This window comes from Enhydra lutris, unplaced genomic scaffold (genome assembly GCF_002288905.1).
Source record: "Enhydra lutris kenyoni isolate GAN:26980312 unplaced genomic scaffold, ASM228890v2 scaffoldscaffold27, whole genome shotgun sequence".
Classification (NCBI taxonomy): domain Eukaryota; kingdom Metazoa; phylum Chordata; class Mammalia; order Carnivora; family Mustelidae; genus Enhydra; species Enhydra lutris.
The window spans coordinates 13,807,201-13,832,954 of NW_019154111.1; the positions used below are offsets into that span (position 1 = coordinate 13,807,201).

Genomic DNA, 25,754 nt, shown 5'->3' on the forward strand with positions numbered 1-25,754 from the left:
GAGAGAGGACAGGAGGGGCGGGTGAGGGAAAGAGAAAGGACCCAAGGGCATCCAGAAGATTTCGTCTCTTTTCTCTCTGCAGCTCAGCCACAGAGAAGGTCCCCTCCCTCACTCCCTGCCCAGCCCAGGCCCTCTGGGAGGTGAGATTTGAGTGTCCCCAGCATCAACTTCGCCATTTAGCCATCCTGCCATTTACATAACCAAGGCATTGAGTCTCAGGAAGCAGGGGAGGAGGGCTGAGATGAGGAGCAAAGATTGGTCTAAGGTTCCTCCCCAGTCCTTGGAGGTGGAAGCAGGGATGAGGACAGCCTGCCAAGGAGAGCTAGGGGAATGGGACCTGTGCTGGGGCTGCTGGCTCCTCTTCTGGCCTAAAGGGGGGGGTGCTCCCTCCACGGACACCCTGATCAGGCCTCACAGGGGTGTCAACCTAGTAGCGCCATTGTCCCCCCTCAGTGCTGCACGCCCCTCGGCTGCTCCCACCTGTCCCACCTGTCCTCCAAGCCTGGGAGGAGTGGGGATGGGAGGGTCATGGGCAGAAGTGGCTCAGGGTTATGGGTCTCTGCGCCCCTGCTGGGGGGAACAGCTGAGTTCTCTGGGGCACTTGTGGGAAGCCTTCAGGCTGTCAAAAGCCAAAGCCCCGCTGAGTTTGCTCCAGTGCATTTGTGTGGGAAGAGGGGCTTGTGGCCCAGCCCGGGACCTGTCCCCTCACGGCCACCCCCATCTTGTGCCTGGGTGGTCCAGAGGAGGGGACCGCGGCTCCTAAGCAGCGCGTCTGCTTTTTCACAGGGATGTGAGAACCAGGACACTTTTCCCTGGGGCCTCCTCTGCCCTATAAAACTTAAACAGATCAACCTTGCAGATGGCATCCCAGCTCCTACCGGCCCCAACCTCTTTACCTCTCCCTGCTGGCCAGCGGGGATCTTGCAGCCCAGCCCCTGGGAGGAAGCCTCCTCCCCCTGCCACTCTCATCTCCCACTTGTCCCCACCACACTCCTGTTCCCCTAGCCCTCACCAATCTCTTCTGTCCACTGCCCCCCAACTTCCCCATGTCCTCATTCCCAGCAGCAGCTTCATTTGTCCCTCCTGGAGCCCTAACACCGTAGTAACACGGTAGTCAGCCCTGGTGTGGTATTTCAGTGTTCAAAGCACGTCAGACACACTAACTGATTCAGCGGTCTCAGTAAGTTTACGAAGGAAGGACCATTATTATCCCTATTTTACAAATGAGGAATCTGATAGGCTGGCAAACAATAGGGTTGTGTTAAGTCTAAGGGCTGAAGAAACGGAGATACAGACCCACCAAGAGGACACTAGAGAACAGCTGTCATTGTCAAAAGATTAAAGCACTGTTTTGTTTTGTTCTTTTTAATTACAAAATAATGTGTGCAACAGACCTCCCTGACCCCAGCCCTATCCACCCTAATCCCCAAGAGCTAAAGACGCAAAGAGAGGAAATGCAGGGACTCACTGGAGGGACCCTCCACCAGCTTGCCCTAGCTCCCTGACCCTAGGAGCCAGCAGTAGGAGGGAAGAAGGATGGGGAGCAGAGCAAGGTAGGGCTCCTTGGTCCCCATCTCCATTCCCCAGCTCTTCTTGCCCTCCCTGCTCTGCTTCCCGTTCCTTTCCATTTTTCTTCATTTCTCTTATAGACAACAGGCAGTCACCTGCAGGCACCAGCCTTCTGGACACTGGGAGGATGCTCTGACCTCCTGGGGGAGGACTGCCCCACAGAGCTTTTACGTACAGTTTCACCACATTTGTGTGTATTCATAAACAAGGGCAAGGAGCAAGAATAACCTAACTGGGAAAGGAAAGGATGGTCTTGTACTAGGCAGAGGCTTCCTGGAGAAGGGATGCTGAGCAGAGCCCCTGGTTCTTGGTATAGCTTTGGCTCCTCTGAGAATTACAAGAACTTTTTCTGGAAAAGCCCGTGGGCAGGGCCACAAGGGGGTCCTGGGAAACCCAGAGCAGTGGGTTGGAGGCCACTTGGAGCTCTGTGCTCTCTGCTTCTGAGCTCACTCCTCTCTCCTTTCAGGAGCAGGGCAAAGTGGAACACTTCCTGAGCGGGCAGAGGGGCATGGAGGGGAGAAAAGTAGCTTCATTGTGCATGGCCAAGACAAGGCAAGGACACAGAGGAACTGGGGTAGGCTCACCTAGAGAGTTCTGACCCAAGGTTCCAAAGATGGCACACCAGCATCGAAGATCTTGGTGATGACAGCTGTCAGCATGTCTTCTGTGTTGGTCACAAGGCTCCAACCGGAACTCTCTTGTGGGGCACAGCTGACCTCCTGGGTCTCCCTTCATTGTCTTCCAAGTGAGCCCCTTTGCCTCTCTCCTGTGGTGGATATCCTGTGTGCACCCCACGTTTTCTGCTTTCTTGGTTTACTTTCTGGTTTTGCTAGAACACTCTCGCTAGTAGCTTTTCCAGAAACTGTACAAGGGAGGTAAACATTTTGAAATTTTCTATGTCTGAAAATTGATATATCCTGTCTTTCTACCTCACTGAGAGCTTGAACGGATATAATTTCTAGTTTGAAAGTAAATTTTCTTCAGTATTTTGAAAGCATTGCTTTGAACTTCTGTCCTTGCCAGTTGAGAAATCCAAAACCTTTCTGGATGTTATTTTGTATACAACCCTTTTGTGTGTTACTTTGTTTTGGAAGTTTCTAGACACTTCTCTTTAATTTGCCTTGGTGTGACTTTATTTTCATCTACAGGGCTGGACACACCTTTAATGAGCTGGCAACTCATGTCCTTTGGTTCTGGAAAATGTCCTCAAATTAGTTTAGTGAGGATTTCCTCCCTTGCATTTTCCTCTGGTGTGTGTGTGTGTGTGTGTGTGTGTTCCTTATTGGAGCTTCTGTTAACTTAGTGTCGAACTCTTGCAGCTGTCCTCGAACGTTCTTATCTTTTGTCTTTATATATGTATTTATATAATCTTATATTTTCTTAGTATGCTTGCTTTACTTCCTAAGGGGACTTAATCAGTTTTATCTTCCCATCTTTCTACTGATGTTTTGTTGCCGCTGTCATGATTTTATTTTTCAAGACATAATTCTCACTGTTGCTATGTTCTGGTTGCTCCTTTGTATACAATCTTGTTCTTGTTTTATGGATGTACTAGCTTGTCTTACTTCTCTAACATTAGCAATGGGCTTTTGACACTCCTCGATCTCTGTATAACCTGTTTCCTGCAAGTTACTTTTTGCTGTTTGTTTTGTCTCTCTTTGCATTAGAAAATTTCCCAGATGGGGATGCCTGGGTGGTTCAGTCGGTTAAACGTCTGCCTTCAGCTCAGGTCATGATTCCCGAGTCCTGGGATCAAGCCTTGCATTGGGCTCCTTGCTCAGTGGGGAGCCTCGTTCTCCCTCTGCCTGCTGCTCCCCCTGCTTGTGCATGCGCTTTCTCTCTCTCTCTCTGACAAATAAATAAATAAAATATTAAAAAAAAAAAAAGGGAAAGAAAAGAAATTTTCCGGATGTCTGGTAACTTTTGGCCATGATTAAGGTTGTGGAAGGTGAGACGGCTAGTCAAAAACCCTGATTCAACTCACAGGTTGGATTCGCCACTGTAGGGTGATCTAGTTGGGTTGTTTTGAGGAAAACCTGTATGTCAGTTTCCTCTTGGGCTTGTGAAATACCTTAGGGTAGAGTCTTCCAGTTTCCTGCCCAAAGGGCAAAGGTCCTACTCCCAGCTCTTTGGGAGCCCAATAGTAGGAGAAGGCTAGGGGCCTCCGCATTCAGCGTCCCATGTGACATGGTCACTTAATCCCCCTGTTTCCAGCATTTTCAGTAGAGTATCTCTGTTCACAACTGCGTTTGGAGCTTCTTCAATCTAGATACCCTCTACCTTACCTTCCTCAGGGGAAAATCTTCCAGACTCTGGTTGGGATGGGCGAGGAACTTGTAGCCCACTGGCTTGGAGTTAGGGTAGAAATCTAAGGATCTAACTGCTTTTTATCCTGGCCCTAATCTTAACAACCTCTTTCACAGTTCCAGAGGGCCCTTGGCTTGCCAGTTCCTGTGTCTTCTGAGAACCCTCAGCGTAAATCAAATCGGCTCTCCATTTTCCCCACTGCTAGCTGAGATGTCTTTTTTTTCCTCAGGGCTGATAAGTCAGTAACCGCATGGCCGTTTGCCATCCTGCTTCAAAAATTCTGTGGCTGTTGTCTGTTTTCCTGTTCTCTCCATCCTTGAGGATTTATCTCTTGATTTTAAAATCTCTTTATTGAAGTTTTTTTAGTGGGGTTTTAGGAGGAAGTGAAATTAGATATACGTATTTAATCATCATCTGAACTCAGAACCCTAACTTCCCTTTCCAATATATTTAAAAAATATATAATCCCTGGGAATAACTCTACGTGGTCATGGAAGATTGCTGTTTTAATGTACTGGGGTATGTTTATTTCTGGTTTCCCATTTAAAGTCTTTAAGTGAACACGATTAGCAGGAAATGAGCCTTTCTATGAGGAGGATTCAAGGGAAATGTCTCTAGCAGGATAACGTTTATTAAGTATATGAGAGAAAACCAGAGGCTGGGTCCCAGTAAGCAGGCTTCAGGCAGCCCCTAGAGGATTTGGAGGAGTTCCCTACTAGGAGAGAGATCCTATAGTGATCCCAGAGGGTGCATCCCAGGAATGCCCTCTGCAATGTTTTGTTTAGGGACCCAGAATACAAACCAGAGTTCATCGTTGACATTCCCGGGAGAGAGGATCAGTTGTTGCCTGATTTTATCTTACATCAGTTGAGGGAATTCTGTGATTTAAAAAAAAAAAAAAAAAAAAAGATGAATCCTCGATGCCTTTCTGAAACACATCTCACTGCCCACTTGGAGCCCAGAATTCATCTTTTTTTGTTGGTGTCATTATTCACTTATCTGATATTCACTGAGCCCCTACCCAGGGTATCTCTCTACGTGAAATTTCTATAACTCTGTGAGACCCTTTTGCAAACTCTCTGTGACTGAGACAGAATCTGCCCTCAGTAACTCTTTCAACACAGCCACCCCCAACCTCACAGAGCAGCAAGAGAAGTGGAGATGGACCCGGGGTCAGAGGCACATCCAAGGCCATCGCTCAGTGACAATAATTTTTCTCTCTGTGGCTTGTGATGAGGAATAAGTGAGGATATTCCTAAAGCATCTAGCACGAAGCTTGGCACACAGCAGGGTGTCTAGATTTTGAGGGACAGTTTTATGTGGGGGAGCTTCCTGTCTTATGTTCTCCCCATACGTTTAAATATCAGCATTTTTGCAGGAACGCTTGAAGGGATTTAGAGAGTCGAGATAACACAGATGAGCTGGAACTGCTTAAGCCAGTCACTGGGACAGCCCAATAGGGTCCATAGAGTATCCACAGTGACCTCCCTGCTCCTTTGTCATCTTTAACCCAGGGTTAGCCTTGGTCTGGGCTCTCCTATACTCCTGAAGCTGCACATTCTTTGATTCCTCTGTTCCTGGAGACTGGTTATAATCCATCTCTCACATGCAGCTGAAGATTACCATTCATTCTTCCTGGCAGACATTTCTGAAACTCTGAGTATTTTTGAAAGATCGGTTTTAGTAAAAAAAAAAAAAAAAGTTACACACTGATGGGTAATCTGCAGTTCAACTGTGAAGTGTTGCAGGCCCTCCCGCGTAGCGGTACAACTGTTGGAAGCCACCAGGTTGTGGAGCGGGCAGCACATAGACTGGGTACAAGTCCCTGCCGAGCTGTGTAATCTTGGGCAAATTTGGGACTTTTCCGAGCCTCAATTAACCTACCTGTGAAACGTGGACACCCAGAGGACTGTGGTGAGGACTAATGAGCCATTACACTTCTGCTCACGGCGGCTCTTCTTGCCTGGGGTGCCGTCCCGGGGCCAGCTAGCGGGGTCGCGCGCGCGCGCGGGTGTGTGCAGGCGTGTGCGCGCGGGGGACTCCGGCCCACGGCTGTGTTTCCCAGGGAAGGAGGGCGCGTGGATGCGCATGACCGGCCGCCAGGGGAGTGCGTGGCTGCCGGCGCCGGGCTGCGAGCGAGACGCCCGCACCCGTGGCGGATGGGCAGCGCGGGGTGAATGAGCGCGCGTCGGGGCGACGGGCACAGAGGCGGCGGCGCGGGGCGCTGCGGTGCGCGCCCGCCTGCCTGCCCGGGTGGGGGGCGGGCCGCGGGTGGGAGGGGGAGGGGAGAGGGAGGGAGGGGCGGGCGGGAGGGAGGCAGGCGGGGAGGGAGGGCGGGCGGTCAGAGAGCTGCTGCCGCGGAGCCCGGCGCTGGCGGCTCTGCCGGGGAGCGGGGCGCGCAGCCAGGAGGCGGCGCCGCGGGGAGGGAGTGCGGGGCTGCGAGCCGGACCCGGCCGGCCGCGGGGGACAGCGCTGTGGGCCAGACCGGAGGTGGCCTGGCGGCGTAGCCGCGGTCGCCGGGACGTGCCGAGGGGGTAGTCGGGCGCGACCGAGAGAACCGGCGACACTCGCCGGAGCGTTGTCCAGCTGGGCGCCTGGGCCGCCGCGACCTCCGGTTCTCGGGGGACTTGGCAGAGGAGACCCGTCTGCGGGAGGGAGCCGGAGGAGCAGGTCGGCGGGGCCGGGCAGGGGGAGAGAGGGAGAGAGTGAGAGCCAGCGGGAGCCAGAGAGCCAGCGAGCCTTCGAGGGGTGGGTGGGTGTGTAGGGCGACGAAGGTGTGTGATGTGTCTGTACGGAGTGTGTGAATGTGTGTGTAGGTGTGTGTGCGCCTCCGTGTGACTGTCTATACTGTGCGTGTCTGTGAGGGGCGTGCGTGCGTGTGTGTGTGTGTGTGTGTGTGTGTGAGAGAGAGAGAGAGAGAGAGAGAGAGAGAGAGAAGGCTGGGAGCTCACAGAGCTTGGATCTGAACCCCTGTAAGAGGGAGGGGGCTCGGCAGAATCGGATGTGTGTGTGTGTACACGTGTGTGTGCAGGGTGTGTGAAGGGTGAGTGGGTGAGTGTGTCTCGGGTGCTAGGTGTGGCTGTGTGTGTGATGTAAGGGTGACGGGTGCACGTGTGCCCCTGGCTTACCCTCCCCTTCCCCCACCAGATGTGTGTGCGTGGAGGGGGTGTTCGGGGGGGCGGGGAGGTCGGACTCCACTGCAGCAGCCCCGCGCCTAGCTTGCCTGCCTGGCCATCATCCTCAGGAAGCCCGCGATGGCCAAGCGGCCCCTCCCCCCAATACTTCTAGGGTTAAGGGGAAGGGAGCAGGGCCAAGCCCCAGGAAAAAGGGGGCAGGCTGAATGGGCCAGCTTCTGCCAGACCAGCGCACCCTGCTTCTCTGGCTGGAGCCTGGCTGCCTTTTCCCGCTGGGCCAGATCACGCAGCCCTGTGCTTTGCCCCTCCCAGGGCCTGCGTTCCAGGGGTCTGAGTGGGAGAGAGTGCCAGCACCTTAGGTTGGAGCCCGAGTCGGGGGTGGAAGCAGGCCCAAGCTCCTCTGTGAGGGTTTGCTTGTTCACAGTTGTATCAGCAGAAGGGTGCTTGGCACATAGTAGGCCTCAGCAAATATCTGAAGGTGGGCGGGTGGAGAGAAGAGAGGGAAGGAAGGGATCTGAGTCTGGGAACCCGAGTCCACCCCCTCAGCTATTGGGAGAGGATAGGGGCAGCTGGTCGCCTTCAGACCCCAGTCCCCAGAGTGAGCAGGTAGGGGAGGCAGGGGTTTAGGGAAAGGGGCTTTAGCTGGAAGAGAAGGAGAGATCCCGGTGAGAGATGTGGTCTGGGGCCTGAATGGAGGAAGGAGCTGGCAACTCTCCCTGGGCAGAGCCCTTTGTGTCCCGCCCCCACCACCTGCTTCTTGGTGATCAGCAGTCTCTCTGGGAGGGGGGGGGGCAGGCATCCAACCCCAGGCAGCCAGGGCTCATAGCGCCTCTCCTCTCTCCAGGACCTTCAGGCTCAAAAAGTGCCGAAGAACTGAGCGCCCTGCCCACTGTGGCCACCTGAGGCCAGGTGGGGCCATGGCAGGGCAGGGCTGTCTGGGGCTGGGGCTGTTCTGCTGGGTCCTGGTTGCTGTTCCAGTGGGCCCCCAGCCTGCCTCCTCCGTCCCAGGTGTCCCTCTCACCACTCTGACCCCACCACCTCAGAGTGAGGCTTCTATGCTGTCTCTCAACCTGGGACTGAACTTCAAATTCCATCTTCGGGGACCTGCTGCCGCCTGGGGGATCTCAGTCACAGAGACCCAGCCGCTCTCTGCTGGGCCAAGCCGGGAGCCCGAGGAAGAGGTGGCCAGTGGGTTGAGGACTGATCCCCTTTGGGAACTGCTGGTGGGCTCCCTTGGGAACTCCCCCCCAGAGTGGGGCTCTGCTGAAGGCAGCTCTACTCCCTGGGCCTCCTCCCTGTCTCCAGAGTCCACCTCCCCCCTCTCTGGGCCCACTGACCGGCCCACTGCTCCCTATCAGCCCAGGATGGGCACTGTGACCTGGGACACTGCTCTGACAGCCACAGCACCTCTGTCCAGTGCTCCCAGGCTCCATCAGAGTGAGCTGGAGCTGAAGTTTGACATGGCGCTAAGGGCAGGCGCAGCCCCCACGCTCGGGCATCGGACCCTGCCCCTGCTGCCCAGCCTGCGGGCCAGTCTGGCAGAGATTGCAGGGCGCCTGGGACCCTTTGGTGAGTACCCACCCCGTCTGGAGGAGAGTCCCTGCTGGGCAGCCTAGCAGGTAGGAGGAAGCTTCAGCCTGGGCTCCTTTTGCAGGTTTCTTTGGCACTACTTTGTCCCCACTGCGGAACTTCTCAGGCCCAAGCCCTCCAGGACCAACTCCATCCCCAAGCTCTGCGTCTAGAGTTTCAGATTCTCCAGGTGAGTGTTGATTTCACTGCAACGAAAACTTAGGGAACAATCCTATGTGCCAGGCACTGTGCTGTGGGCCTAATCAGCACCTCCCTTTCTCTTTTGACTCTGTGTTGCTGCTCCCAGGGCCTGGGACACGGGCCACTGCTCCCATGGGGAAATGCCCTCTTTGCCATACTGAGTTCTAGTAGCTTAGCTCCCAGCATTCATGTGGCTACAATTCCTGTTTGGTGTACATTGGCTCTCTTAGCGTAAGCCCTGGGGGAAGGACAGGATTTTCTCCAAAGCCCCAGAGGCCAAGGCTGGCTGGTAGTATGGCCCTTGAACCCCACGTGCTCCCTTTGCAGGGTTCTTTGGCACCACTCTGTCCCCGCCCCCGTCCCCCCTGGAGAGAAAGCTCCCAAGCACAGGCCCGTGGGACCCAGCCGCCTCCCTAAACTCTGCCACGATGGCAACAGCATCAGTAGGTAAGTGTCTTATTCATTTGAACTTGACGTTTATTTAGCACTTACTATGTACTAGCCACTCATCTGCATTCTGGGACTCTTTTATTTCCTTGTCCTCATCATCATAATCACCGTTTTCTTCATCACCACCATGGAGATATATATTAACGGTCTGAGAACAAGTGTCACTGGGGGCAGTCCCACACAGAGTTAAGTAACAGTCCTCCGAGAGTTTTGTAATCCCAGGCAAAGCAAGATGTAGACAGATGTATGAGAGGCAGACAGATACAGGAACTCCCTCCTGGTTCCCACAGCCTCAGTACCAACTTCACCCTTCACACCAGTCTGCCTGGCCTGCCTCTCCACCCCGCACCATCCACCTTGGGGGCTCTCTCCTTTGCCGTCTGATTTGACACGACATGTTGTCAGTTATGAGCAGAGCTGGGCCCCTCATTGGAAGACATTGAAGAGAAGACTTTGAGTAGACAGATGCCATCCTTATTCAAGGAAACCTTTCCGAATATGTGCATAGACAGCTGGTGATGCAGAGGAAAGAGCAGGGCCTCTGGAATCTTGAGACTTGGTTTGGAATCCCAGTTCGCTTACTAACTGGCTGGGTGAACTTGGGCAAGTTATTTAACCTCCCCAAGGCTGAATTTTCTCATCTATCGAGGGTTTAATAATAGTACCTATCTTGTTATCATGAAGCTTCCAGATAATGCAAGCTCCTGGCAGGAGGCTGGGCATGAAGCAGAAGTTTATTAAGGGTGAGCTGTTAACCTTGGTTTTTCCCTTACGGCATCCCAAGTTCACTTCCAGACCCTACCTAACACTGTACCCTTGGTCCCAAGGCCAACCAGCTCAACCCACAGGGCAGGGGGCACACTCAGGGAGAGTCTCTAGTAGGTGAGGCCAAGGGAGCCATGGAGAGGTACCTCTAGGCCCAGCTTTATTCCGCAAAGCCTTTATACTGTTGCAAAGCCTCTCAGCCACTTCACAGGAGGAACCAGCTCAGCTGTGGAAACCGCTGATCTCCTAGTTTCTTCCAGTTCCAGACTTAACACAGAACCTGACTCTAGCTCCCTCCCAAGCAGTCGCTGTACTCCTGAGCTTGTGTGTGTGTGGGGGGAAGCTGCTGACCCTTCTCCCCTCAGCCCAGTGTGTAGCAGTGGCAGGATCTGCTCTGGGGTGGGGGGGGGCAGGCTCTGTGGCCCCTGGGGAAGGATGCTGGCTGGCAGTCTGTCAGCCTTGGTGACAGTGTTGGCCAGGCAGGTTTAATGAGTCTGGACAGTATCAGAGGAAGCCCAGCTCACTGCCCCACCCCTCCCCCCTCCTTACTGATGGCTGCAGGAACTCAGCCACTTCCTGGCTCTTTCTCTCAGATAAACCCAGGAGGGCTAGAGGCCCCTTGGCCAGAAGGTCAAGGGCCTTGCTCTAGCCAGCAGTATGTGTAGGGAGTAGTGTGAGGCAGTTAGGGGACAAAAAGAGCCTCTGTGTGTCTTTTCTAGGATCTTTCTAACCTAGGTGTGTTTAAGCTTTGAATCTAGGTCTCTTCTCTTGCATTAGGCTCCCATCACCTGGGGGACAGCTAGTATCCAGCCAGTACACCATGGGAGGAGAAGTTGGGCTGGTCATTTACATATTGAAAGACTTTCAACCCAGTTGATAAGTACCCACTGGCCTTAGCCCCCTGAGCCCTCCCCTCTACTCCTAGACCACCCTTGGTGACATCTGTTCTTATTGGCTGCTATCTGTGCCATTTATAGTTGTTAAATATTTCGAATGTCAGTTACCATTACAGAGAGGATCAATCTTCCATGATCCTAGAGGAGGGGGTGGGGAAGAGGAATGGGGCCAGGCAGCTGCATGGGCTACCACTTCTACTGGGAGAGTGATTTCCCAGCCCTTTGATCTGGGCAGCTGGTACATAATCAGGCCTGACTTTTCCATAAATCTAGCAGGCCCCGCTCCCTGACTCCTCGCTGGCCAGCTATGACCTCACCAATCCCTCACATTGACATCCTACCTCCTTTCTGGCCCATGAGGTCAAGAGGGGCCACAGGGCCAGAGGGGGACCACCTTGTAAGAGAGGGCTGCTCAGGAGAGGGATCGGAGGAACTTACTATCTTCTGGGGGGATACTGAGGGCTCCTTCTGGGGAAGCCTCAAGTGGGGAGACAGGGGACTGAGGTCAAACGGATTCTTCCAAGGCTGAAGAAGCTGGGTCTTCTCTGCCTGTCTCCATCCACGACATGGCCCAGACCTGAGTCCATAGGGCAGGCCCACCTCCCCCCAAGAAAGCAATGCTCCTACTTCAAAACTACCTCCTTTGAGACCTTAGCTCTGCCTGTGCTTTGTCTGTTTTCTGGGTTTCCTTTTTTATTCCTGGCTTCTTAGTCACATTAAAAATTTGTTCTAGTTGCCCTAGTTGCTTGGGGGACAGAGGTGAGAGATGGGGTTTCTTGTGGCTCTGGGGTAAGAAGTGGAGCTGGAAGAAGGCGAGGCAGAGCAGATCTCTGAGAGCTGTGCTTGTCTGCTCAGTGAGCAAAGAGGAGGCCGTGAGGGGTGGCAGTCTGGCTCCAGCCATAGCCCTCCTGGGCACAGTCCCATCGCCTTTCTGCAGAGCCCGCCAACACTGAGGAAAAGCCAAGCAAAGTCATCCACTTTGCTGAAGTGGGTTGGGCCAGAGTGTCAGAGGGGACAAAGGAATGAAGCTGATAGAGGGGTTGCAAGTTTTTGATGCTGCTAACATCAAACTGCTGCTAACATCCCAGCTGAATGAACCTCATTTAACTCATGGCTGCGTCTTCCTTAAGTGTTCAGGGGTAGTCAGTCCAACTAAAGGGTGTTCTTTAAATAGGGTTCACAAGATGAAACAATGTGTTGCCTTTCTAAGCAAGATTAGTATGGGCTAAGAGACAACAGTCTTTTTTTTTTTTAAGATTTTATTTATTTAAAAGATTTCATTTATTTATTTCACACACACACACACACACACACACACAGCGCACAAGCAGGGGGAGCAGCAGGCAGAGGGAGAAGGAGACTCCTCGCTGAGCAGAGAGCCCCACAAAGGGCTTGATCCCAGGACGCTGGGATCATGACCTGAGCTGAAAACAGACGCTTAACTGGCTGAGCCACCCAGGCGCCCCAAGAGACAACAATCTTTTGTTGATTAGATCAAGAACTAGTTTGAGGCCAGAACTAGTCACTGTGACATGAACACAAGCTGATGACTGATCAGTGATAAACATTACCCGATAATGATGATACCAACACCAAACACATACCAAATGCTTATTACGCACCAGGCACTCCGAAGAGCTCTGGCCACATCGAACGTTTATCCTCTTAACAGCCTTAGGCAGAAGGGACTCTTCCCATCTCAGACTTGGGGAAGGCGATGGAAGGGGAAGCAGGGCCCCTGCTGCCATTTGTAAGAGGCAGCGAGCTGTGTAGACTTAATTTTATGGCTGCTCCCTCTCTGCCCTCTCCAGATGTCTGATGCTGTCTTCCCCTCTTTCTCTCCAGAGCCGCTTTCTGCACACACCCCCCTCCCCACCCCTTTAAAGCCTGGTACTCAGGATTGCTGTTTTGCATGCTCCTAGCAGGAACTGGCATGGCCTGGGGTGGGAGTGCATCTGGGGTCTTCCTGTAGTGTGTGCTTGACACCAGGCGGGAGCACGGCCAGGTGGTTGGGGTAGGAGTCTCGTTGTCAGCAGACCCTCCCTTCCTCATCCTATGTCTGCCTTCTGTGCCCCTCCCCACCCTCACCAGGGTGTTTCCATTCTTCCCCACCATCTTTCTCCCTTCATACTCATTTGCAGCTGCAGATCTGCTGAGCTTGCTAGGTGGAGGAGGGAGAGGTTGAGCCAGAAGCATCTTCCTTTGCTGCCTGGCCATGGGAAGAATCCTTGGATCTCTTTTTAGCTCTTCTCTTGCTCCAGGAAAGTAAATTAGGGATCTTACTCCTCATCCTCTTTTACTTGACTCCCCCCTCCCCCACCTTTAAAGATATATTTATTTATTTTAGAGAGAGAGGGGCAGAGAGAGAGAGACGGAGTGAGCGTGTGTGGGGGAGGGGCAGAGAGAGAGAGAATCTCAAGCAGACTCAATCCCATGACTCCAAGATCATGACCCAAGCAGAAATCAAGACTCAGACACCCAACTGACTGAGCCACCTCTGGTGCCCTGTGACTTCCCTTTTCCGAAGGGATGTAGGCAAGGTGTTGGAGACCAGACTGGGGCTGGGAGCTTAAGTTAGCAAATCCTAGAGCACCTGAGAAGCTTATTCACTAAGAAGGCATCTTATCCCGCTGTGCTCGCCCCAGTCATTCCTTCTGGAGAGTTCAAGGGTAGCCTCGAGACCCAGGGGAGTCCATTTCAATGTCAACTTCTATAAAGTGGAGTGAGAACTCAAGGGGCATGTACCTTAAGAGCCTTGGACGAATGACTTTGTGACTGAGTTGGGATGGGGACCATGGCCATGGGTAAACTAAGGGTTGGGGGTGTGGCAGACAGCAAGGCCAGTGATCGGGAAAGGTTGTGTTCTCTTCAGATGCTGGGAACAGGAGTGTCTCACCTCCCCCTCCCCCCACCCCCACTGCTGCATGTGTCCACATGTGGGTGTAGGAGCTTTTCCTGAAGAGATGGGGGAAGGGGGAAGCAGATGAAAAAGGGCAGGGGATGTTTCTCCTAGCACCAAGGTGGGAATTGGGAGTTAGGGGTACAGTATAAGAGATAAGCAAACTAGTCTTATGAAAAAACTCTGGAATTGTGAGAAGGGGCTCAGACCAGTACTCAGATCTGGATTCTGAGATCTGCCAGTTTGTGACCTTGGATAAGTCGCTTTGCCTCTCTGTAGAGCCTCAGTGTCTTCATTGGAGAAATAAGAGGATTCATTTATCCAACAAATAGCTGCTCAGTGCCTGCTCTGAGCCAGGCCCCATTTTGGGCATGGAGATTCAGATGTAAGCAGAACAGACAGAAATCTTTGTTCTTATGAAGCTTACTTTGTGGTGGGAGGATTGAATAGAGGGGCCTTCTCCAGTTCCTTCAGTAAAATTCTGTAGCTTCTTAAGAAAAACCCTTTTCAGGGCGCCTAGGTGGCTCAGTCGTTTAAGCATCTGCCTTCAGCTCGGGTCACGATCCCAGAGTCCTGGGATAGACTCCCACATGGGGCTGCCTGTTCAGCGGGGAGTCTGCTTCTTCCTCTCTCTCTACCCCTCCCCCAGCTTGTATGTGCACTCTCTCTCTCAAATAAATAAATAAATAAAATACATATAAAAAGAAAACCCCTTTTCAGTAGAATCGCAGAGTGATGAGCGGAAATAAACAGCAGAGAGCAAAGGGTGGGTTAGGGATGCCGGAGGGATGAGAGTTGAAGAGTTTGATGGGGAGGGGAAGACAAGAGGATGAGAGACCGGTGAATCTCTACTAAAGACAAGTATGGGGCACCTGGTGGCTCAGTTGGTTAAGCCTCTGGCCTTTAGCTCAGGTCATGATCCCCCTGGGATCGAATCCCGCATCAGGTTCCCTGAGCGGGGGATAAAAAGACACGTGTGTCCTAGATGTTATGAAGACTCTCTGGTACACAAGCTACTGGCTGTGGGGAAGGCAGGGGAAGGCTGTACAATTGCCTCAGACGAATGTTCTTTGCCCACAGACCGCACTACCCCTACCTCTGGCCCAGATGACTCCTCTCCTGCCAGCCTTGGGAAGTCTTCGGTGGAGCCAGAGTGTGGGTCAGGGTCCTGCCGCATGGGAGAACTGCCTGAACCCGAAGGGCCTCCTCCTGTGGCTCCGCTGCCCCTCTTCTTCCTGACCCTGGAAGCCAATTGGGCAGAGGCCAGAGCTCGCTGGGGCCTGGCCTGGGAGGCCCACGTATATGGGGTAGGAGCGCTCTTCGGCCTGGTGGCCGTGCTCGCGCTGCTGGCCCTAGCCCTCTTGCCCTGGCGCTGCCCGCCGGGCGCCCCCTGCCTGGCGCTGCTGGACCTGCTCCTGCTCTCTGCCGGGACCACGCGGGCCTTCCCGCTTTTCTACGACGCCTACGGGCACCGCGATCGGCTGCCCCCGCTCGCCTGGCTGCTGCTGCAGGACCTTCCGCTGCCCTGCCTGGCTGCCGGCCTGGGCCTGGCCTGCCTGCTGCTGGCCCGGCCGCGCCCGCCGCGGTGTCCCGCCGGGCTGGCCGCGCTGCTGCTCCTGGGGCTGGGGCTGGCGGCCGCCGCCGCCGTCGGGAGCGCAGCCCACCGCCCGCTGCGGCCTCTGCGTCTCGCCTCCCGCGGGCTGCACGCCTTCCTCGCCGCCCTCCTCTCCGGGCTCCTACTGGCGCTCTCCTGCTGGGGGGGACGGCGGCGGCGGGCCGGAGCTCCCCTGGGAGGGTCGGGCTTCAAGGGCCCCACCCCGCTCCCGCAGGCGCGCAGCCCCTTCGCCCCGCGGGAATCCTGGCGGCGCGCGGCCCGCACAGCCCCAGTGGCGGGGACCTTCGGGCTGCTGAGCGGAGCCCTGCAGGGCTACGAGGTGCTGCACGCCTTGGGCTATGGCGGCCAGCCTGGCCTGGAGGGACCCTGGCCCTGGTGGGCCTTCCAGCTAGGCCTGCGCTTGGGCGAGGTGGGCGTCGCGATCCCGTTGGCGCTGCTGGGCCTCTACCCGGCGCTCAGCAGCCACCGTGTGCCGCCGCGCTGCTGGGCCAAGCTCTTCCGCTTGTCCCCGGGCCACGCAGCCCCACTGCTGCCCGGGGGCTGGGTCACCGGGCCCCCGGACAAGGAGCCCCTTGGTGGCGCCATCGCGCGTGGCGACGCGGAGCTGCTGCAGCTGTGCGCTCTGGCAGGGCCTGGCCCCGACCTCCTGCTCCAGGGAGGCGGCTGCCGGGGCTTCGAAGGCGCGGCGGCCAACCCGGCCCCTTCTCCGGCCTCCTCCCCCTGCAGCGACTACACCGTGGACTTCCGCCCTCCCTCCCCAATCAACCTGAGGCGCAGCATTGAGGAGGCCCTCTGCAGCGAGGCGCTGCTCACGCCCGGCCTCTTCCAGGGCCCTGCCTTCGGGGAAACCGCGCCTGGGCTCGGCCTTTACCGCACCACCTCGCTGGTGACGAAGATGGGGGTCGGGCCCAAGGGGAAGTCTGAGGAGGCCCCTGGCTCCCCTGTGCCCTTGGAGCTCCCTTCTCCCCGGGCCTGGCCCATGGGCAGCAGCGCCTCTTCGGGCTCACTGTGCGGACTTTCGCGGGACAGCTCGTCCATGCTACTGTGCTCCAGCCCCGACAGGCCCCCACGCTGTCCACTGGTCTGCGTCCTCAGTCCCCCGCGACCCTCGGGGAGCAGCCCTAGCCTCCCCGGCTCAGGCTCCTACCAGGCCCTGTCCCCACCCTCCCGCGACTCCCCAGAGCCTACTCCCGAGCTGCAGGCCGCAGAGGCTTTGCTGCAGGAGCAATTCCTGGACGCCTGTCGACAGATCGACGAGCTGAGTGTGGGCAGCGACACCATAGACCTGTGAAGAGGCGGCCCCCTGGCCGCCCCAGCCTACGACCCCTCCTGGCGCCTGCTCTGCCTGAGACCTGCACACTGTAGCCCTTTCCCCATCCTGCCTGGCTCAGATACCACTCCCCGCTTCTTCCCCATCCAGGGGTCGCTGGGTGGGTGGGTCAGCAGCCAGGCTCTGTTGATTGGGGTTAGTGCCACCTCCCCTGGAGCCCTGGGCACGGATGCCCTCTGCTGCAATTCTAGGCTGGCAGGGGTCCCACTTGCCTTGGCATTCACCAGCAATAAAGCTCCAAGGTGCTCCACTCCTGACCACCAACTCCCCACTCTGGTGCTGAGTGAGAGGGGCTGTCCTCCAAGGACCTCGAGACTGGCTTCAGTCCCCACACCCACCTGTGCCATACCCAGGAATCCCATTCCTGTGTGAGTGAGACTCCCTGTCCTCCACACGATCCTTCCCTGTTGAAGGGTCCATGGCCCATCCAGGAGACTCCACAGCAGTTGGGTGGGAGGTGAGCGCTTCCAGAGTTAATTTATCAATAAAATATTTTCAGAGAAAGGTCTAATCTTCTTGGAAAAGCTTAGATCAGCCCACAGCAGCAGCCATTCCATCAGAACTGGAAGACAAGCCGTGTTTGGGTGGGGAGGCTTCATCTCACACCTGGGTGACCTTTACTCCCAATTGCAAGGAGCCTTGTTGTCCTACAGCTGGGTTGAGTGAGGGCCCTGGGAGTGACCCTGTAAAAATCCTCTGACTCTCTGGGAAGTGCCTTGTCAGAGATGAAGCAGGCCCTGGGAAGTGAGGTGGGACCTCTATACCCATTGGTAGAAACCTCTGCATTCCTAGGAGCCCGGCTGCAGGTTGTGGGGGACAGCTGGCTAGGGATGAGCGAGTCCATGGTGAAGTCCTCTGTGGAAATGTTGATACACACATCAAGGGCTTGATCACTTTGAGCTGGGATCCCCAGCAACTCCCCCTGCCATGTTCCCAGAGGAACTCACAGAGGACACTACCTGCTCTGCCTACCAACAAGGCCTCTTCAAGGTTGGACTTACAAGCCCTCCTTCCCTGCACTCATCTCCCATGGTGCAGATCCTCCCTAAAGGGATCTTCCTCCAAACCCCGACCCCAATTTACCCACCAAAGCAGAGTTCACAATGCAGAGACCCAGGCCTCCGGGGACTCTGGAACCTCTCCCTTGTCCGGAACAGTTGGCTCTGAGCTCTGGGGTGTGCATTCGTCATTTGGCTAAAATGCAATTAAGTTCAGAGTGGCACTAAAACAGGGTTGTAGATTAGGTTTGGAAATAAAAATTTGGCAGTGTTTTGGCAGATGTCTTGCATGTCACAGGAAAACCGACAGGGGCACAACATCCCAGGCTTAAAATGAAAAAATAGGAATAGAAGTGGTTTTTCTCCCAAGTCTTCCCATCAGCTCATGGGGATTGGAGAAGGGAGGTGGGGGAGTCAAGAGGAAAGCCGGCAGGGAGGCCCCGAGGGGTGGGGCCTCACCAGACTAGGTCCGTGCACTAGTGGAAGAATTAGAGCACTGTTCTCCTTGCACGTGAAGATCTGTCTTGCCTGAGAAGATGGTCCAGGGTCTTGGACCTCGGAAGGAGGAAGAATCAGTGGTGTTTGGAGAGAGTGAGGGTCATGGTAGGGAGCTCAGTGAGACAGGAGCCACTGAGGAATGGAACTGGAGTGGTTTTTGACTGTGTCTCCTCCATCACCTGGCTCAGCGTGGCTCAGAAATTCTTGCTGCATCGTCACTCTGGGCTGAGGCCCAGGGAACTGCCAGCCTCCTAATTATAGGCATTTCTCACTGGTGTCATAGTGGCTGTAGCAGACCCAGCACTGGAGCTGCTTTGTATCATGGAAGGGATTCTTGCTGCTTGAAAAAAATGGCTCTTTTTCTTCCCCACCAAACCTTCCATCTGCCTCTGCTCACACCCAACTCCTCTTGGCCCCCTCTTCCTTGCCCTAATGCTTATCAGCTGGCTCATTCGTTTTCCTCACCAGGGGACCTGGCTTCATGCACAACAGGGCAGTCCAAGCCCCACATGCCCTGAGTCAGTCTGTCGGGGTGTGTGTCTGTCTCTCTCTCCCTGACACACACACTCATACACAAACTCCTTTTCTGTCTAGAAGCTGTGAATGGGGCTGATGAGATGGGGAAGTGTGGGGGGAGGAAGACAGCTCAGTGCTCACTAACTCCAACACTTCTTTGGTTTTCCTCTGCAAGGATTACTTCAGCACTTTGACTATAAAGAGGCCAAGACTTTGGTGAAACAACCCTTCCCTTTTGTCCCATGCCTTGGCCCTTACCCAAAGCAGGTTTCCCAGAGGAGCCCACGTAGATCCTAATGCACACACCCTTCAATCCCAGTTCTTAGTACTTTAGGGGATGGAGTGACAAACTCATTCATCCATTCAGTCATTCAATCGCTTTAAAACATTTTATGGAATGCTTACAATATGCTAGGTGCTGAGCAGTGAGAGGTGAACGAAGCAGACACCAGCCCTGAATGTATGAATTTGAAGGTCTTTGGGGGAAGGCAGACACTGAAGCACTAATCAAATAGGGGCACCTGGCTAGCTCAGTCGTAGAGCATATGACTCTTGATTTTGAGGTTGTAAGTTCGAGCCCCATGTTGGGTCTAGAAATGACTTAAAAATAAAATCTTGGGGCACCTGGGTGGCTCAGTGGGTTAAGCCTCTGCCTTCGGCTCTGGCCATGATCTCAGGGTCCTGAGATCAAGCCCCACATGGGACTCTCTGCTCAGCGGGGAGCCTGCTTTCCCCTCTCTCTCTGCCTGCCTCTCTGCCTACTTGTGATCTCTCACTTTCTGCCAAATAAAAAAATAAAAAATATTTAAAAAATAAAATAAAATCTTAACCCACTGAGCCACCCAGGCGCCCCAACTTAAAAATAAAATCTTAAAAAAAAAGAACAAATCATATAAATAATTACAATAGCACTAACTACAGCTGTGAGAAGTGCTAAGCACAAGAAGTAAGTGGTATAATAAGAAGGTTTGACTTGCAAGGGGGAGTGGGACTAGAGGGATGGGGCCTGGGAGAGGCTGGCTGGGAGACAGCACAGCCCAGGCCTCTCTTCCTTCCTTCCAGGGCTCCTGAACAGTGATGGATGAGGGAGAAGCCAACAATTTATTTCCCCTGGAAGCCACGTTGCTGATGTGGTACAGGGGACCACAACTCCCGCTATTTAATAAAGAACCCTGCGTGTGTCCTGGGGAGCTGGATGAGCAAATATTCCTGACTGAAGCACCATGTGGTCTCCCTGATGTGCAGGGATAGGAGGGGACAGGGCTGAGGTTGAGGTTGGGAGTCTGAGATGCACACGCCCCACCCCCACCCCCGCCCAGGTCTGAAACTCCGGAAGTGTAGAAAGGGTCAGCAGCATTATTATCTACTCCTAGGGGCACAGAATTTCTCTGCATTGTGGGTGGCTGCTGCCCCCTGATGGGCACAGGCACACAGTTTTGTTTTGTTCTTTAAGAAAGGTCTGAGTGAGAAGTATTTTAAACAGCAGTGTAGGGGCATCCCAAAGGGGTGTTGGAACAGCCTTCTTAGGGTTCTTTTCCTGGATACGCTGCAGCCAGCACTGGGAAGTTCTCCTTATACCTAGGGCCCCAAAGCTTGCAGTTAAGTCTTTGGGGATAGAATTTTGATTTCTAAAGTGGTGAGGGGGCAGGAGAGGAGGAGAAAAAAAGAGGAGGAATGTGGAATCCCAAACAGACTTTATTCAAATGACCCATCCCACTTCCTTTGTCTACTTGTCTCTGTTTATCCTGGATAGGATTAACCCCATAGCCTTAAAAATCTGTTTTGTATTTCAGTACTTGCTCTCTTGAGTTATGTGTGTAAAAATAACTAGTGTTTTCTTTTGAGCATACATTATATACTTGGACTAGGGTTTCATAAATCTGATGTTGTGTTCCCCCACCACCCCCCCGTTACTGTCAACCAGTCATCCCATCCATCCAAAATGTATCAAAAGCAAATGGTTTTTTTTTTTAAAGATTTTATTTATTTATTTGACAGACTGAGATCACAAGTAGGCAGAGAGGCAGGCAGAGAGAGGGGGAAAGCAGGCTCCCCGCTGAGCAGAGAGCCCAATGTGGGGGATGTGGGACTCGATCCCAGGACCCTGGGATCATGACCTGAGCCTAAAGCAGAGGCTTTAACCCACTGAGCCACCCATTGCCCCAGCAAATGGGTTTTGAAGAGGAGCCGAAACTTACTCTTCATTGTACCTTTTGTACTTTCTGAATTTTCAGGTTATAGTATTGAGAAGTTATTTAAAAAGTGCATTGATGGGGCGCCTGGGTTGCTCAGTGGGTTAAGCCTCTGCCTTCAGCTAAGGTCATGATCTCGTCCTCCTGGGATTGAACCCCCAATTAGGCTCTCTGCTCAGCAGGGAGCCTACTTCCTCCTCCCCCTCTGCCTGCCTCTCTGCCTACTTGTGATCTCTCTCTCGCTCTCTGTCAAATAAATAAATCTCTTAAAATAAAAAAGTGCATTGGAACTTTTCTCAGCTGGAACCCTTCCAGGGTGCTTTAGTCTTGCACCGGGTCAGTTCCTGAACCCAGTGGAATGGCTAATAGTCTCTGCCTTCCAGGTTCCAGGAGCACCCAGATCTCCTGCTGGTGGGTGAGATCCCTCAGCCTTGGGTCTGTCTGATAAGCTGACCCGAGGGAAGGTTTTCTCCTGTTTCTGGGAGGACCTGCATTCAGTGTCTGTATGTTATGTTTGCTTTGGGTGTGTTCTGTGATCCTGTAGGGTGCCTGCTATGATTTATTTGTAAGTTTTTAAAATGAATGTCTGTCTACCCCCACTAGACTTCATTCTCCATGAGAGTAGGGACTCTTGTCTTGTTTTAGCTCACCAGTTTTATCCCTAAGGCCTGGCACATAGTAGGCGCTCAGTAGATATTTATTGGAAGAATGTGTGTGATCTGTGTCTGCGTGTGCTTTAGTAGCTGTAATTTGTCTGCACACTGTTACAGGCACAGTTATAGTTATCTGCTATAGTGTGACAGATGTCTCATTCTCTGAGAATATGTGTGATGTATGCATCTACGTGCGTTCTGTTTCCACTTTATACACGTAAACTGCGTGTCTTTGGTGGCACAGAAAAAAGTATTTATTAAATATCCAGTATGTGTCAGATCCTGGGTGAGACCCCGAGCAAAAAACGACTTCCTCTGCCTGCCGTCGCACTCTGGGATCATCTCCTGGAAATGAGATCTTAAACTAGGTAGGAGCTGGGATGCCAGTCTCCTACGGTGGCCCCGGGGGCAGAAAGGGACGGGAGGGGCCGTGCTAGGATTAGGGGTGGAGCCCCGCTCAAGAAGCTCCGCCCCCGGGCAGAACGGCCCCTCCCCCATTCCGGAACGCTTTTTTCCCCTCCCCACCCTGTTTTCCTCCGGACTCTTTTGAGCAACGAGCACTTCCGGAATCTCCGGGCCGATTGGCGTGGTTGGCCTGCCAAAGCCTGATTCTCGTCTCGCGTGCGAGGGCCGGATTCGCTCGTGATCTCGCGCGCCTCGGTCCCCCGGCCTCATGGCCGGGCTGACCCTGTTTGTGGGCCGCCTGCCGCCCTCCGCCCGCAGTGAGCAGCTGGAGGAGCTGTTCAGTCAGGTGGGGCCGGTGAAGCAGTGCTTCGTGGTGACTGAGAAAGGTAGGGGGCGGGGCTGTCGAGGACAGGGCTGGGGTTCCTGGGAGCAGGGTCCGCGCGAGAACACCCTCCCGGACTTCAGCAAGCCATGGAGTTCTTGACCCGCTCCTGGGAGAAGGGGCTGGGAATTGAGTTTCTTTTCTAGAAGGACTCGGTTCTGGATGAGTCCATAGGGGTCCATTTCTGACAGTCAAGGCATCGCTTCAGGGTTCCATAGCGCTTTCCGTTTTCTAGGGGCGCTCACATACGGTGTCTTATTTGGTAACAATGTTCACATTTAGTATTTGATACAGTTAACATTTAATAACATCGGTAAGGCGTATTGAGAGTCAGCTGATTGCCAGGCACGGTGCTGAATTCCGCACATGTTAATCTCATTCAATTTTCCCAACAGTCTTGGGGTGGAGAGTCTGAACCCCATTTTACAGACAGGAATCTGGGGCTTGGGGAAAATTTGATAAATTCAGTTGAAGTTCGTACAGCTTGTACGTAGTTGATCCAGAATTTGGTCACCCGACCCGGAGCTCCTAACCAGTATGTTACTCATTTACTCATTCATTCATTGAGATATTTTTTGAAGGCCTGCTGTGTAGTAGGCACTGTTGTAGGTCCTGAGGAGGCAGCAGCGCACCCAAACCAAGCCAAAAGACTTGCTCTTAAGTCTGCAAGATGGGGAAGACATCCAGTTAAACAAGCAAAATATAGAGTGGTAATGGGGGTAAATACTAAGGAGGAAAATAAGTCAGGAAGAAGGATAAGGAGTCTCTGTAAGTGAGTGTGGGGGAGGGGGTTGTAGAGGAGTGAGGAATGGCAGTTACCTATGGATGGAGAAGCCGGGGAAGGCCTCCTGTAGGTGAGGGAGGGAACATGTGTCTCCTCAGGAGGAGGAGGAGGCTAAGCAGAGGAAACAGCAAGCTCAGGAATACTGAAGAGGACTACTGGTGTATGGAAGGAATGGCAGGGAGAGCAGAGTGACCAGAGTAAGTGAGTGAAGGTAAGAGACTTAGGAGATGAGATTCTAGGGGACCAGATCGTGGAGGACCTACGGGCCATTGCAAGGACTTTGGCTTTTACTGTGAGATGAGAAACTGAATAGGGAGCAGTAAGTATGATCTGGCTTAAAGATTCTCTGAGGCCGCCGTTGGAGAATAGGACAGAAGCAGGGAGACCAAAGAGTGGGCTTTTGCAATAATCCAGGTGAGAAATTACGGTGTTGGACCAGGATGGTACAGTGGAGGTGGTAGCAAGTGATTGGAATATGGATATTTTTGAAGGTAGAACCGATTTGCTGATGGATCAGATGCAGGGTATGAGAAAAAGAGGAGTCAAGTCCTATTCCCAAGGCTTTTGGCTTAAGCCAAAAGTGTAATCCTGCTGTATGCCTCATACTCTGTGTGATGCTCATTTCATCACTGTGAGAAAGGGTTGGCATGTATTGCAATGTGGAAGGATTGTAAGGATTTTAATTGTAGAGAAGCATTCCTTCCTCTTACCTAGACTTCAAGGGACACTCGAGACAGCCACCTGATGTTTTATTTAGCTCCCTTCTAAGTCATCAGGCTGTCTCTGTAGGCGGCCGCTTCTTTGCTTTTCAGCAGAACAACTGAAGGGAACTGGCATCTTGTGGACCCCTGTTTCCCCACATGTTATCTGAGTGTGCGAGCAGACACGCTGTGTGCTAATAATCCCTACGTTGCTAGCTCCTGTTTTGTTAATGACAGAGGCTAGAGTTGGGATTGTCCCCGTGGCTCTGGTTGCCATACAGGCCATGACACGAGCCTGGTTCTTTGTCATTTTAGGTATAGATATGGGCGCGTGAGAGAATGGGAGTGCTCTACAGCCGTGTTTCTTCAACTGCAAATCATTACTGTTAGTGGGTTTTGAGTGGGTCATGACAAGAATTTTTTTAAAGATAAAGTATATGTATACATGGTAAAGGATTAATATTTGTAATTTTCAAAAAAGATTATTTATTTATTTATTTATTTGACAGAGAGAGAGAGAGAGAGAATGACAGAGGGAACACAGGCAGGGCTAGTGGGAAAGAGAGAAGCAGGGTTTCCTCTCAGCAGGGAGCCCAACAGGGGGCTCCATCCCAAGACATGGATCATGACCTGACAGATGGATAACAACTGAGCCACTCAGGCACCCCATATTTATAATTTTTAAGAGATTTTATTTGAGGGGCGCCTGGGTGGCTCAGTGGATTAAAGCCTCTGCCTTCGGCTCAGGTCATGATCTCAGGTCCTGGGATCAAGCCCCGCATCGGGCTCTCTGCTCAGCAGGGAGCCTGCTTCCTCCTCTCCGCCTGCCTCTCTGCCCGCTTGTGATCTCTCTCTCTGTCAAAAAAATAAATAAAATCTTAAAAAAAAAGATTTTATTTGATTCTTATTTATTTATTTTTTATTTTTTATTTTATTTTTTTTTAAACATTTTTTATTTATTTATTTGATGGAGAGAGATCACAGTAGACAGAGAGGCAGGCAGAGAGAGAGAGAGAGAGAGAGAGGGAAGCAGGCTCCCTGCTGAGCAGAGAGCCCAATGCGGGACTCGATCCCAGGACCCTGAGATCATGACCCGAGCCGAAGGCAGCGGCTTAACCCACTGAGCCACCCAGGCGCCCCTTATTTATTTATTTTTAAAGATTTTATTTATTTGTCAGAGAGAGAGAGAGCAGGTTCCCTGCTGAGTAAGGAGCCCCTTGCGGGACTGATCCCAGAACCCCAGGATCATGACCTGAGCTGAAGGCATATGCTTAACCAACTGAGCTGTCCAGGTGTCCTTAAGGATTTTTTTTTTAAATAATCTGTACACCCAGTGTGGGGCTCAAACTTACAACCCCAAGATCAAGAATCGCATTCTCGGGGGCTCCTGTCTGGCTTAGTGGGTTAAACTTCTGCCTTTGGCTCAGGTCATGATCTCAGGGTCCTGGGATGGAGCCCCATATTGGGCTCTCTGCTCAATGGGGAGCCTGCTTCCCCCCCTCTCTCTGCCTGCTGCTCTGCCTACTTGTGATCTCTCTCTCTCTTTCAAATAAATAAATAAAAGCTTAAAAAAAAAAAGAATCACATTCTCTGACTGAGGCAACCAGGCACCCCTTTGGTTTTATATAAAGAATATATATGTTACATTCATTACTGTGGGTTGTCAGAACACTTTGAGAGACACTACTGTCCCATGCTTGGTGGTTCTGTTCCAGGGAAGAACAGGCATTGAATGGCAATTCTCTTTAGGGTCCTCTATAACTGAAGTGTAATCTTACCTTTTGTCTTATGTATGTGGTCTAAATATAAAAACAAACAAACAAAAAAAAACCCAAAACAACTCTATTCCCTTTTTAAAAGACTATATGCTCTTCTCTCCAGATAGTCAGG

At 53.0% G+C, this 25,754-nt stretch overlaps 2 protein-coding genes across 3 annotated transcripts in view; both read left to right on the forward strand.

The window, feature by feature from the left end:
* Positions 1 to 7,927: 7,927 nt before the first annotated feature.
* LOC111152128 (proline rich transmembrane protein 4) lies at positions 7,928 to 16,696 on the forward strand. The gene is made up of 4 exons (XM_022510434.1): positions 7,928 to 8,579; positions 8,665 to 8,769; positions 9,108 to 9,227; positions 14,871 to 16,696. Exons 1-4 carry the CDS (start codon positions 7,928 to 7,930, stop codon positions 16,694 to 16,696), a joined length of 2,703 nt encoding a protein of 900 aa, XP_022366142.1.
* A 5,441-nt stretch (positions 16,697 to 22,137) lies between these two features.
* LOC111152028 (RNA binding motif protein 28) overlaps positions 22,138 to 25,754 on the forward strand; it is a 30,793-nt gene continuing 27,176 nt past the window's right edge. The window contains exon 1 of one of the 2 annotated variants that reach the window (XM_022510300.1): positions 22,138 to 22,383. In XM_022510300.1, coding sequence (XP_022366008.1) covers positions 22,266 to 22,383 — 118 coding nt within the window. In that variant the 5' untranslated portion in view covers positions 22,138 to 22,265. The remainder of the gene's footprint in view (positions 22,384 to 25,754) is intronic. The other variant, XM_022510301.1, reaches the window with a different exon arrangement.

Coding starts and splice junctions, on each gene's coding strand:
- LOC111152128 (XM_022510434.1), top strand. CDS start 7,928: ATGGCAGGGCAGGGCTGTCTGGGGCTGGGGCTGTTCTGCTGGGTCCTG. Junction 8,580..8,664: donor AGGGCGCCTGGGACCCTTTG/GTGAGTACCCAC, acceptor CTCCTTTTGCAG/GTTTCTTTGGCACTACTTTG. Junction 8,770..9,107: donor TAGAGTTTCAGATTCTCCAG/GTGAGTGTTGAT, acceptor CTCCCTTTGCAG/GGTTCTTTGGCACCACTCTG.